Source organism: Oncorhynchus kisutch, linkage group LG17 (assembly GCF_002021735.2).
Source record: "Oncorhynchus kisutch isolate 150728-3 linkage group LG17, Okis_V2, whole genome shotgun sequence".
Lineage (NCBI taxonomy): Eukaryota > Metazoa > Chordata > Actinopteri > Salmoniformes > Salmonidae > Oncorhynchus > Oncorhynchus kisutch.
In genome coordinates, this window is record NC_034190.2 from 73,191,855 (window position 1) to 73,206,078 (window position 14,224).

Sequence of the window (14,224 nt, forward strand, 5' to 3'; positions counted from 1 at the left end):
CGTAGAAACAAAATAACTGTGAAAGCATGTGGAACAGAATCATTCCACAGGCTACATCAGACCTCTCAATAAAGTAATGTTCAAACTGCATATCCACACACGGCACCAGATATCATTTCACATGTCAGGGAGCAACTCCACTTAACTGAGACTTTAGAAGAGCGTTACAGTACAATAGGTAGTATGAGGGAGGATATAGGAGAACCAGGACGTATTGCAGGATATAGAAGCTGGTAGTCTATATGAATGACGACTGACTGCAGCGTCAGTATACAGTATTCATATATTACAGGTCACAGGACAATGTTAGAGTAGGATTCATCTTATTCTCACACATGGGGCATGGAGGAGGAGGGAGGGAAGTCATTCAACAGATCTAAGATTTACACTAGGAAACATTCGATCATAGTCTTAACATGGCAACAAGATCAAAACTTGAGCACTCATCCACCTGTTGTTGAAGATAACTTTCCCCTGGCTTATACTAATGAATGAATTAGGTATTTGAGAGGAAAGAAGAGACAGAGAAAACAGACAGGAGAAGAGAAGGAGCGAGAGACAGAGCGAGAGAGAGAGGCAAAGAGAGAGCGAGAAACAGACAGAAACAGACGGAAACAGGAAAAAAAGAAACAGAAAAAGAGAGCACTAGACACAAATTGGTTCTTCACACTTACAGCCTCTCCGGCGACTTAGCTTGCAGCCTCCCATCCCCAACCATGGCACCCATATCTTGAGCAGAGGAGTCTGTGTGAGCTCATTCTTCTCCTGTTCTGTGGTCATGTCAGCACTCGGCAGAGCCCAGACAGACAGAGTCATGCAACACAGCACAGTCCCCCTGGCCCTGTTCAGCGGAGCGAGTGTGAGTGAGGGAGACAAGAGGAGCAACACAGCCGCCTGCTTCAGTGAACTCCGGCGGGGTCACCTGACTGTTGCCAAGGAGCAGAAGGCGGAGGGGACGATGGAAGGGGAGGACCTCTAAATGTCATCCGATTCCCTAAATAATGCAATAATTTTGACCAGGGTCCATAGGGCTCTGGTTCCTTATATAATGCAATGCTTTTGACCAGGGTCCATAGGGAATTTGGTGCCATTTGGGACACATGTTAGCTCATTGATGCCATGCTGTTTCACTGCTACTCAGCAGTTAGCGTAGAACATGGTCCGAGGCCAACTACTTTAGAGGGATCTAAAATATCCTGGGATATCAGCCAGTAGGGAGAAGGAATCACAAAGTCACACAAGTCTGTGTTGTGGTGGTGACATGGCACTAAAGCATTAAATATATCAGTCCCTTTGAAGAACAAGCTCATCATAGAGTAACAGTTTACCATAGTTAACTGTTACGATGAACTGATCAAAACAATATATGTTGTGAGGCTATAGTACAGCACATATATGTTGCTTGATTTGTATTTGGCAATGGTGTGGTGTTGCTCAATTATACCACAAGGTGGCAGTTGGAAGTCAGAGTTCACAGTTCCTTTTGAAATGCTAATCCAGAGGAAAGATCAACTGGCTCTATCATTACATACACTCTCACTGTCTGTAGCCTGTAGGTAGCAAATAAACTGACAAAACAGCTCATCCCTATGTTCTCTGCTATCTTTCTGCTCTGGTGCAAATCATTCTCATTCAGAAAATATCTGACTTTGTTGACAATACTTCAAGAGGTTACCAAGGCAACGAGGCATTAACCTGACTAAGGAATTAGACATCTGACAACCTATGAGACATGGAGAGTCCCTGATCTGATCTCATTACAACTTAATGCAGTGGAGTATTAAAGGGAAGAGGCGTCATGGGTTAGATAATGTCATCAATACGTAATGTAGCCTCCCAGCAGGCGAGCAAAACTGGTTGAAATGATATCAGTACTACACCATTACAACCTGGTTGCAAACTAGTTGTATTGACGTCATGTCAACCAGCTTTGTTCACTGGGCCCGCTGGGCAGTTCTTATTTATGTTATATCCGTACATTCTTTATCTAGAACTAAAAAGGCTTCTTCGGCTGTCCCCATAGGAGAACCCTTTGAAACATATTTTTGTTTCAAAAGAGTTCTACATGGAACCAAAAAGGGTTCTCCTACAGGGATAGCCAATTAACCCTTTTGGAACCCTTTTTTCTACGAGTGTAGGCCTACTGTACATTATCAGGTTATACATGCAGTGGCAACATTGTTTAGACATTTCCACTGTGGGGTTTGCTGTAACACATTTTTACTTAGACCTGCAGTAACTTAGCAAGGCTGAAATGGGCATTGGAACAGGATACTTTGAATAAAACTTTGTGGTCAAATTCTAACAGAGACAGACAGTTAGTTTGGCAGTTAGTCTTACAGTGTCTTTGGCCTCTGCCATTATTCTCCAACAGAAAATATAATTCCCATAACACAGCAATACATTCTGTATCTAAGTGTCAGACCTCATACCAACTGTTAAGCTACCTAACTGACAACATTCTGGGCAAATCATACAGTAGGCCTATGTTGGCATATGTTAAAAAGGTTAAGTATCTAACCTGATATTCTGCAGTACAGACAATGTTTATGCCTTTCAGCAACAGTAATGACCACAGAGTCTAGATCTGGTTTTGTTAGTAGAGCCCAGGAGAAGCGAGAGAGGAACATGCTATCCCTGCTGGCTGAGAGTTTGGCCTGGCAGGAATTTAGCCTGGCCTCCATGCTCCAAATAGAATGACAGGGATTGACTGCACTGTAGCTGCTGAGAAATGAGCTATGGGCAGCTCCTGTAAACCACAGCTAAGTGTAAATGTGTTCCTGAAAACATCTCTATCTCTCTCTCTCTCTCTCTCTCTCTCTCTCTCTCTCTCTCAGAGGAACTGTAAATTGCATAATAAAAGTTTACATGGAACATACTGTACTTAAAGGTCCAATGCAGAAATGTTTATCTCAATATCAAATTATTTTTCGGTAACAATATAGTTCTTACTGTGATTGTTTTCAATTAAAATGGTCAAAAATAAACAAAAACAGCTTCCTAACAATGAGCAATTCCTCAAGCAAGAATTTTGCTAGGACTATCAGAAACTAGCTTTTATGGCAGAGAGGTTTGAAACTCTTTTTTGTATTGGTCTATTAACTAATTTACCACCTTGTGATGTCACCAGTCTGGCCAAAACTCCATCCCATCAAAAACAGGCAGAAATTTCAAACAGTCTTTTCAAATAGTTCTTGCACGTAAAGGGCATTACCATAATTTTCAAAATTTCACAATATTATTCCAACCTCATAGTGTGGAAATATATATAAAACACAGAAAATCACGTTTTTCACTGTGCTGGGCCTTTAAGGTGGTTGAGGTTACATTCCATACGAAGATGGAATGAGATATTAAGATGGCATGAGGGTACATGACATTTTGGAGTTGGTTTATGCTTGAGCAAGATTCCTTCAGAAGACAGACCGTCCCGTTCCGTAACAGGTCCCAAAGATCTGATCAGGTTCCACTTGAAGGGGTCCTGGTGGGATAACTATCCCAGTACGGTTGACTAGCTTCTGTCATTTATTCACATTTAGGCTGCTAGCAGAAAACTGAACCCAATCCTAACCATTCACTCACTTATAGGCTACAACAGATGTAAAGATGATCACTCTTTTGTTGCAGAGAATCTTCAATCAATCAATTAAAATCAAAGTTTATTGGTCGGTTGCAGAGATTTGCAGATGTTTTCACAGGTTTTCACGACTCCAACAGTGCAGCAATAAAACCTATCAATACAAAACAATATACACAAAATAAAAAATAAATAAAAAATATCAGAACGAGCAATGTCAGAGTCCGGGAATATAAATAATATTAATAATATTAATTCATTCATTTAAACTTTGATTTTAATAAATAATATATATATACAGTTGAAGTCGGAAGTTTACATACACCTTAGCCAAATACATTTAAACTAAAAAGATCCCTGTTTTGGGTCAGTTAAGATCACCCCTTTATTTTAAGAATGTGAAATGTCAGAATAATAGTAGAGAGAATAGCTTATTTCAGCTTTTATTTCTTTCGTCACATTCCCAGTGGGTCAGAAGTTTACATACACTCAATTAGTATTTGGTAGCATTGCCTTTAAAATGTTTAACTTGGGTCAAACGTTTCAGGTAGCCTTCCACAAGCTTCCCACAATAAGTTGGATGAATTTTGGCCCATTCCTCCTGACAGAGCTGGAATAACTGAGTCAGGTTTGTAGGCCGTCTTGCTCGCACATGCTTTTTCAGTTCTGCCCATAAATGTTCTATAGGTTTGAGGTCAGGGCTTTGTGATGGCCACTCCAATACCTTGACTTTGTTGTCGTTAAGCTATTTTGCCACAACTTTGGAAGTATGCTTGGGGTCATTGTCCATTTGGAAGACCCATTTGCGACCAAGCTTTAACTTCCTGACTGATGTCTTGAGATGTTGCTTCACTTTATCCACATAATTTTTCTTCCTCATGACGCCACCTATTTTGTGAAGTGCACCAGTCCCTCCTGCAGCAAAGCACCCTCAAAACAGTCATTAAAACTTGGAGTCATTAAAAATTGTTTTTCAAACACTCCACAAATTTCTTGTTAACAAACTATAGTTTTGGTAAGTCGGTTAGGACATATACTTTGTGCATGACACAAGTAATTCTTCCAACAATTGTTTACAGACAGATTATTTCACTTATAATTCACTGTATCACAATTCCAGTGGGTCAGAAATTTACATACACTACGTTGACTGTCTTTAAACAGCTTGGAAAATTCCAGAAAAGGATGTCATGGCATTAGAAGCTTCTAATAGGCTAAATTACATAATATTAGTCAATTGGAGGTGTACATGTGGATGTATTTCAAGGCCGACCTTCAAACTCAGTGCCTCTTTGATTGACATCATGGGAAAATAAAAAGAAATCAGCCAAGACCTCAGAAAACAATTGTAGACCTCCACGAGTATGGTTCATCCTTAGCAGCAATTTCCAAACGCCTAAAGGTACCACGTTCATCTCTACAAAGAATAGTACACAACCATAAACACCATGGGACCACGCAGCCGTCATACTGCTCAGGGAGGAGTTGAATTCTGTCTCCTAGAGATGAACGTACTTTGGTGCGAAAAGTGCAAATCAATCCCAGAATAACAGCAGGACCTTGTGAAGATGCTGGAGGAAACAGGTACAAAAGTATCTATATCCACAGTAAAAAAACGAGTCGTGTGTCGACATAACCTGAAAGGCCGCTCAGCAAGGAAGAAGCCACTGCTCCAAAACCGCCATTAAACTTCCAGACTACAGTTTGCAACTGCACATGGGGATAAAGATGGTACTTTTTGGAGAAATGTCCTCTGGTCTGATGAAACAAAAATAGAACTGTTTGGCCATAATGACCATCGTTATGTTTGGTGGAAAAAGGGGGAAGCTTGCAAGCCGAAGAACACCATCCCAACCATGAAGCACGGGGGTGGCAGCATCATGCTGTGGGGGTGCTTTGCTGCAGGAGGGACTGGTGCACTTCACAAAATAGATGGCTTCATGAGGTAGGAAAATTATGTGGATAGAGTGAAGCAACATCTCAAGGAAGTTAGGAAGTTAAAGCTTGGTCGAAAATGGGTCTTCCAAATGGACAAAGACCCCAAGCATACTTCCAAAGTTGTGGCAAAATAGCTACTAATATTCTAACATTTCACATTCTTAAAATAAAGTGGTGATCCTAACTGACCTAAAACAGGGAATTGTTCTAGGATTAAATGTCAGGAATTATGATTTTTCTTTACATTTTTTTGGCTAAAGTGTATGTAAACTTCCAACTTCCACTGTATATATACTCAGTGTACAACAAATTAAGAATAGTTTCCTAATATTGAGTTGCCCCCCCATTCGGTGGGGAGTTGCACCTCCCATTCGGTGGGGCATGGGTTCTACAAGGTGTCCAAATCTTTTCACGAGAATGCTGGCCCATGTTGACGCCAATGCTTCCCAAAGTTGTGTCAAGTTTCCTGGATGTCCTTTGGGTGGTGGACTATTCTTGATACACACATGAAACTGTTTAGCATGGAAAACTCAGCAGTGTTGCAGTTCTTGACACAAACCGGTGCACCTGGCACCTACTACCATACCCCGTTCAAAGACACTTGCATATTTTGTCTTGCCCATTTACCCTCTGAATGGCACATATACACAATCCATGTCTCAATTGTCTCAAATCTTAAAAATATTTTTTTATTCTGTCTCCTCCCCTTCATCTACTCCAATTGAAGTGGAATTAACAAGTGACATCAGTAAGGGATCATAGCTTTCACCTGGATTCACCTGGGCAGTCTGTCATGAAAAGAGCAGGTGTTCATAATGTTTATACACTCAGTGTGTAATGGTGTGTATAGACAGTATATGAATTGAAAAGGTGTGTGCATGTGTAGTTACAGTATATAGGATGTGCCTTGACTAGAATACAGTATATACATCTGAAGTTTATAAAACAGTATATAAACCTTTCCTCCACATCAGGAAATGTTAACTTCTAGTATATTCAAGGTTTAAAAAGGCTTCCTTTTTGTGATACAAAAGATGTATCAACCCCTACAAACAATGTCCATTATTTATAATGACCTGTCCAAGATCCGCTTCAGATGGAAATGTTGTCAATAAAGTGGTGAATTCGGAGCTTTAACAGTGTGCAGGCCTTCTTGTTCTATACCATTATTTATAATCCACATAATAATTCACATTTCCTGTTGCTGTAGAATCATTTTCCTGCTGTAGCAAACTGGCTCCAATTAAGATCCTACAACTGTAGCATTCATTCAGTGATAGGTTACTACTATACTTGACTGTGCTAATCACACTGTAACAGAGCACAAAGATGATACCACTACTGTATAAGGAAATAGAAGGGAAACAACAGAAGATATCAGAGTTACCAGAGTGACAGACAGACCTTCCCAAGTCCTTTCCCATTTCGTCTGCGTGTCCATCCGCTCTAAATCAAGGCAGCTTTCTAAATCAAGGCAACTTGAAACCCAGAGAAGACGTTGTCCGGTCTGTAGCAGTGTCTGCTGCACTGTCTGAATCATAGAGTGTAACACCAATCCACCAAGTCTATCTTGCTCGAGTGTATTTTTGTGCTGCTGCACTTAGCCCCCTGGACAACATGTGCTCGGGACAACATGTGCATAGACAGAAGTGAACCAGCATAGTAAAGTTGGACTTTACTATACCATCTTAGTGCTTCCTACTCCTCTCTCTCAAGCGAGTGCATGTTTATCATTGAATGCTCTCACCTGCGCTGTCACAGCGACGCCTCATTATGTATTCCATATGGAGCAGTTCTATCCCTGCAGGGTGCACGGTCTGAAGAAGACTTACTAATGCCTATGGCTCTGCTGTCAGATACTCTTATTAATGTAACCAAACCCCTCGGCCAAAGCATTCTCTCCCCTCTCACCACCTTCTCCCTCTTTCTACGACACATGGACATACGCTGGGCTTGTCCTTTAATGTTTGCCAGGTCTTGGGTTCACCATTCACAACTTACACACACACACACACACACACATACACACACACACACGCACACTCACACACACGCACACTCACACACACACACACAGCCAGGGGAGTGAGCTCAGAACAGGAGCAAAGGTCACCGAGGGGATTTGAACCTTTACAACTCCGTGGCTTCGCTTATCATTCAGATCTGGGTTTGAATAGCATTTGAAATCTTTCAAATACTATTAGCTTTAACTTAAGCCTGCCTTTATTGCCAGGCGGGCTGGTTTTACCCTTCTGTGACTCTTCTATTGGTTCAATTGCACCAGGCAAGCTTAATCAAGCCCAGCTAAACTATTTGAAGTAATATCAAATAGTATTTGAGCCCAGGGTTAATACAAAGTAATAACTACATGAGAATGCGACAAGTAGGGACTTATAGGCCATGTCTTGAACTCTTGTTGTTGTGTTCCATACACTACAGTTTCTCTGGCAAGATGGCACTGACAGACACGGACACCCTGTTTCTAGCTCCTAGACAACTTTGCAGTATTTTGTCTATTACTGCATTGTTGGAGCTAGAAATACAAGCATTCTGCTGCACCTGCGATAACATCTTCAAATCTGTGTAGTGACCAATACATTTGGATTTGATTTGATTTGAAAGGGTGTGTAACATTAAAAGTTTCAACAAATATGTTTTTAATGACTGGAGCTTACTATGTGCCGCAATCATAAAACCAACACAACACAATAATATTTTCTATCCAACCAATACCGACTGTGTTATGCAGCAGACAAATTCAAAAATATGTCACATACAGCATATTACTGCATGCACATCAAAATGTATAGCCTACCATTAGCTGTATGTGTAACGTCTGCTACAGAAGCATGGTATTGCTGCAGTCAGTACCATACCCAAGCTCCATTCTTCACGTGAGGCCCCAAAAGAATCCAGTGAAATCTTGGGATGTCTCGATATACAGGGGTAATGTAAAAAGCAATGGATGGTGGTTTAATTTGGCAGCAAAACAAAGCATCTAGCCATGCCTTATTTTATAACCAAGCCCCAAATGATCTGCTCCTATTCTAAATAGTTTAGTAAGGTACCATCTCATGTTACTCTTATGGATTGTGAAGGGGCATTTCCTTCACTAAACTTTTCCACTTACTTTGTCAGGATCAACTCATTTACCACTATCCCTATCTTTCACACAGCCATGGACGGCAGCCAGCAAAACTCAAACATATCACTACAGCTCATTTACTGAGCAAAAACCTTAGTGCACCAAAACAATAGTAAATATGGAAAATAATAATCTGTTTGATTTGAATCACAATCAGTTCTCCCTCAAGACTTTGCCTCCCTATTCTCAATAACACTGTTGGGTGTATTTTGTTGTAATGAGTTGCTGCCTGCACAGTGTGTTACAGTACTGTAATGATCCTTTGGGTCACCACACAAGTGTGGCCTTTCATATGGTGCAAGTTGATTTCATATGGCGAGGGTTGTAAACGAACAAAAGGTATTCTTTATCTGGATCCCCATTAGCAGACGCATCGGTGAGCACTAGATTTCCTTGGGTCCGCACAGGGGTAATGTAAAAAGCAATGGATGGTGGTTTAATTTGGCAGCAAAACAAAGCATCTAGCCATGCCTTATTTTATAACCAAGCCCCAAATGATCTGCTCCTATTCTAAATAGTTTAGTAAGGTACCATCTCATGTTACTCTTATGGATTGTGAAGGGGCATTTCCTTCACTAAACTTTTCCACTTACTTTGTCAGGATCAACTCATTTACCACTATCCCTATCTTTCACACAGCCATGGACGGCAGCCAGCAAAACTCAAACATATCACTACAGCTCATTTACTGAGCAAAAACCTTAGTGCACCAAAACAATAGTAAATATGGAAAATAATAATCTGTTTGATTTGAATCACAATCAGTTCTCCCTCAAGACTTTGCCTCCCTATTCTCAATAACACTGTTGGGTGTATTTTGTTGTAATGAGTTGCTGCCTGCACAGTGTGTTACAGTACTGTAATGATCCTTTGGGTCACCACACAAGTGTGGCCTTTCATATGGTGCAGGTTGATTTCATATGGCGAGGGTTGTAAACGAACAAAAGGTATTCTTTATCTGGATCCCCATTAGCAGACGCATCGGTGAGCACTAGATTTCCTTGGGTCCGCAATATACATATATCAACAGGGAAACTGAGAAGAGACCCTTGGTTAAGAAACCTTGAAGTCTGACAACTAAACAAAAAAACACCCACCCAAGAAATCAAGAAACATAGGCATAGTAGAGGGCAGAGAGAGGGAATGACTGATGGGCTGCTCTGTGCTCTCTGACAGTCGGGTTAATTAACGAGGACCCTCATGAGTGATAGACTCCTCAGCAAAGTACAATGGTACAGTATCCTGTATATGAGGCTCGGACATAGGATAAGCACAGAGACAATGGATTTTCAGAGGTGTTCTAGTATTTATGCCATAGGCCGAAACACTATTGATGGTTTCCATTTATAAAACAAACAGATCCAACTACTTAAATGGTTAATGATACTCAATTGATAATTGACTTCACTGCACAATAATTGACTTCAATGCACAGTAATTGACCTCAATTCACAGACCTCAATGCAGTGTAATTGACCTCACTGCACAGTAATTTACCTCACTTCACAGTATGTAGTTTTGTTCTTGTAATATTACACCACTATTTTTGCTTGAGGTCATGACATTAATTTATCACATTTTCAGAGAAAATATATTTGTACAGTGACATTTGAAAAGCACTGGTTCCCATAGTTTTTGCCCTTAATCATTTTTAATCCCTTTTTATGAAGCTTTTCCTGTGCTGTATCAGGTCTTGCACTTCGCACTCTAATCTAGGAGATCTTTGTTTAAACTTAACATAGTATGCTATACAATACTACCGTGCATCATTAGAGATCGTTTGGGACCTTGCCACATCCTGCAGCGTAAATAGGTTGTGTTCCTGTCTGCTGCTGAATGACTGCTAAGCACTAGAGTGTGTACTTTACCGAATGTTCTTACTGAGGAACACAAGGCTATTCTTGGCAGAACAACTATGTCGCATCAAATTGCAGAACATTTCTAAGCAAAATGTGAACCAAAGTGATAAGGAACTATGGTGTGTGAAGTCCTGTACATTCTTAGTTTAAGGATTCAAATGTATTCCCATGTATCAGTTCTGATTTTAATGTAGTGATTGTAGTGACAGTGGGCCTGTCATTCCTGTTAAGTAATGCAGTGTATTTCATATATAGGGAAAGCAATTGAAAAAACCTGAAGGTTGATGTAATGGGATTTCCAAAGTTTCTGGTATTTTATGTAGAGAATCTTTCTAATATGTAAAATATGCAAGTCATATGTAATTATTACATTCATCTTTTGAATCAAGTTTTTATTGAGTTATTGTAATGAAGTACCTTCGCCATGTATTTGAACTAATGTTATACATTTTGTAATACAGTATAAATTGTAACATTTGATTCCATACATATAAAGGATGAGATATATGTTTCCTGAAATAAGAATAAGAATACGTTCAAAAGTCTTCTTTAAATTAAAATGTTCACTTTAGAATATATACAGTATCATGCATTCATTTTAGACCTTCACCACATTTAAAGCCGATCAGCACATTATAATAATGTTCTATTTTGAATGGAGTTTCACACCTATATTAAAAACTGTGCTGGCAGTTAGTCTGTTTCCTGTTCCTCTGCACATGCATCATCTTTTTACTGCAGGCGGCTAAATCAGGGTCACAAAGAGTGCTTCCTGGTAGTCTTAAACAAATCTACTTTGAAACGAAAGTATACATCTCACTTACATGGTTATTGCGTTAAAAAAAGAAGACACCAATATCATGTCAGATATAGCGTTGAAATGCATTCAGTTATGAGTTTGTTTCCCAATATTACACTTCATATACATCACAGAAGACTGAAATAGAATACAACCGTTTGACATGAAACATAGGATTTTAAGCGTTTAATTAAAAAAATATATATAATAATTTCATTATACAAACTGTAACTCAGTCAAATCTTTGAAGTTGTTGCATGTTGCGTTTATATTTGTGTTCAGTGTAGTTTTGTACATAGGATAAGCTATCTATTAATTATGAAATTATGAAAAATATGAATAACATTCCACCAATGAGGCCACTAGGTCATTTAACTGCAGGAAAGGGCTACCAGCCCAGATTTCACATTGCTCTGTTTGAGTTTGAGTTTGAGTTTGAGTTTATTTTATTTTTACAGGGACAGTGCACATTAATCCACGTTTCAGTAAAAGTGCCGGTTTTAGCCAGCCAGCCAATTTTCAACCGCAGTCCCTGGGCAGGTTATTAAAAACAATTACAATATAGACAATCATTGAGCAGTGAGCACACGCAGAGCAACATAGGACAAGCAAGACAGCATACAGACAAAGCAACATAGGACAAGCAAGACGTAGCATACAGACAGAGCAACATAGAACAAAAAGCAGCAAGACAAAATTCATAAAACACAAAGTGTTTCCACACCTCACAAGCTACAGACAACAGACAACATGGAAAGCGGCAATACAAAGCTAGGGATTATATTATATGCAGTCTATCACAGTGCCATCCATTTTGTCACCAAAACCCCATACACTACCCACCATTGCGACCTGTACGCTCTCGTTGGTTGGCCCTCGCTTCATACTCGTCGCCAAACCCACTGGCTACAGGTTATCTACAAGTCTCTGCTAGGTAAAGCCCCACCTTATCTCAACTCACTGGTCACCATAGCAGCACCCACTCGTAGCACGCGCTCTTGCAGGTATATCTCACTGGTCACCCCCAAAGCCAATTCCTCCTTTGGTCGTCTTTCCTTCCAGTTCTCTGCTGCTCATGACTGGAACTAATTGCAAAAATCTCTGAAGCTGGAGACTCACATCTCCCTCACTAGCTTTAAGCACCAGCTGTCAGAGCAGCTTACAGATCGCTGCTCCTGTACATAGCCCATCTGTAAACAGGCCATCTAACTACCTACCTCATCCCCATACTGGTATTTATTTATTTTGCTCCTTTGCACCCCAGTATCTCTACCTGCACATTCATCTTCTGCTGATCTACCATTCCAGTGTTTAATTGCTATATTGTAATTACTTCGCCACCATGGCCTATTTATTTCCTTAACTTACCTCATTTGCACTCACTATATATAGACTTTTTTTTTCTTTAGTTCTACTGTATTATTGACTGTATGTTTTGTTTATTCCATGTGTAACTCTGTGTTGTTGTATGTGTCAAATTGCGACGCTTTATCTTGGCCAGGTCGCAGTTGCAAATGAGAACTTGTTCTCAACTAGCCTACCTGGTTAAATAAAGGTGTTCTCAACTGGCCTACCTGGTTAAATAAAGGTGTTCTCAACTAGCCTACCTGGTTAAATAAAGGTGTTCTCAACTAGCCTACCTGGTTAAATAAAGGTGTTCTCAACTAGCCTACCTGGTTAAATAAAGGTGTTCTCAACTAGCCTACCTGGTTAAATAAAGGTGTTCTCAACTAGCCTACCTGGTTAAATAAAGGTGTTCTCAACTAGCCTACCTGGTTAAATAAAGGTGTTCTCAACTAGCCTACCTGGTTAAATAAAGGTGTTCTCAACTAGCCTACCTGGTTAAATAAAGGTGTTCTCAACTAGCCTACCTGGTTAAATAAAGGTGAAAAGAATATATAAAAAATATAAAGAATTCACACATCTGATTGACCTTTAGCCATGTATTCATACATATTAGGTGGTGCAATCAATACCATGTGCCATAAACCAACACAGTCTACACTTTGCTTTAAATCAGTTTAACATATGATATATTTAAAATACAATTGGCACCTTAACCTAACCTATGGAATTGTTTTTAGATGGTCATACCATGTATCATGTAGCTATTTGATTTAGATAACGCTTTTGTCACCACATGATCAGTTTCACCCGTCCTCGTTGTTGTCTCCACCCCCTCCAGATGTTGCTTGTTTTCCCCAGTGTATTTATTCCAGTGTTTTTCCCATTCTCCTGCTTTTTGCATTTTCCTTTTTCTAGTCCTCCCGGTTTTGACCCTTGCCTGTTTCTGGACTTTGTACCCACCTGCCTTGACCACAAGCATGTCTGCCACTCTGTACCTCCTGGACTCTGATCTGGGTTTTACCTTTTTGCCTGTGCAAGACCATTCTCTTGCCTACCCCTTTGGATTAATAAACATTGTAAGACTCCAACCATCTGCCTCCTGTGTGTGCATTTGGGTCTCGCCTTGTGCCTTGATACATTTAGGTATCAACATTTTTAATAAAATAAAAAAAATGTAAATATTGAATTCGACCTTAGAAACGCATTGAATAACACACTCATAAATGGCAAAAATCACAAGCAACAAGGTTTTGAAGTGTCTGTCTTATATCTAGGAGATATAAGAAAGCTTTTGGAATATTTAACCCCTTATTTTTGTTGGCACAAATTACCTCCATACTTTCATTTTTTTGTATGGGTTACCTTCAGATGAGTCCAATGAAACTTGTGGGGGTCGTAGAGCACAATGGAGAACACCATCGGGATGAGAGTCTCCCCCTTTCATAATTTACTTTACAAAAATATAAACACAGCATGTAAAGTGTTGGTCCCATGCTTCATGAGCTGAAATATATATATATATTTCTCAAAAGGTTGTGCACAAATAACATCCCTGTTAG

The 14,224-nt window shown here is 39.8% G+C and overlaps 1 protein-coding gene across 3 annotated transcripts in view; it reads right to left on the reverse strand.

The window, feature by feature from the left end:
* The window catches only part of LOC109908267 (6-phosphofructo-2-kinase/fructose-2,6-bisphosphatase), a 28,555-nt gene extending 21,129 nt beyond the window's left edge, over positions 1 to 7,426 (reverse strand). Inside the window, exon 1 of one of the 3 annotated variants that reach the window (XM_020506867.2) lies at positions 7,263 to 7,426. In XM_020506867.2, the coding sequence (XP_020362456.1) occupies positions 7,263 to 7,299 (37 nt within the window). In that variant the 5' untranslated portion in view covers positions 7,300 to 7,426. Of the gene's footprint in view, positions 1 to 674; positions 1,944 to 6,919; positions 7,219 to 7,262 lie in introns of those variants that run through there. The other 2 variants (XM_020506866.2, XM_020506865.2) reach the window with 2 other exon arrangements.
* Between the last annotated feature and the right edge of the window lie 6,798 nt (positions 7,427 to 14,224).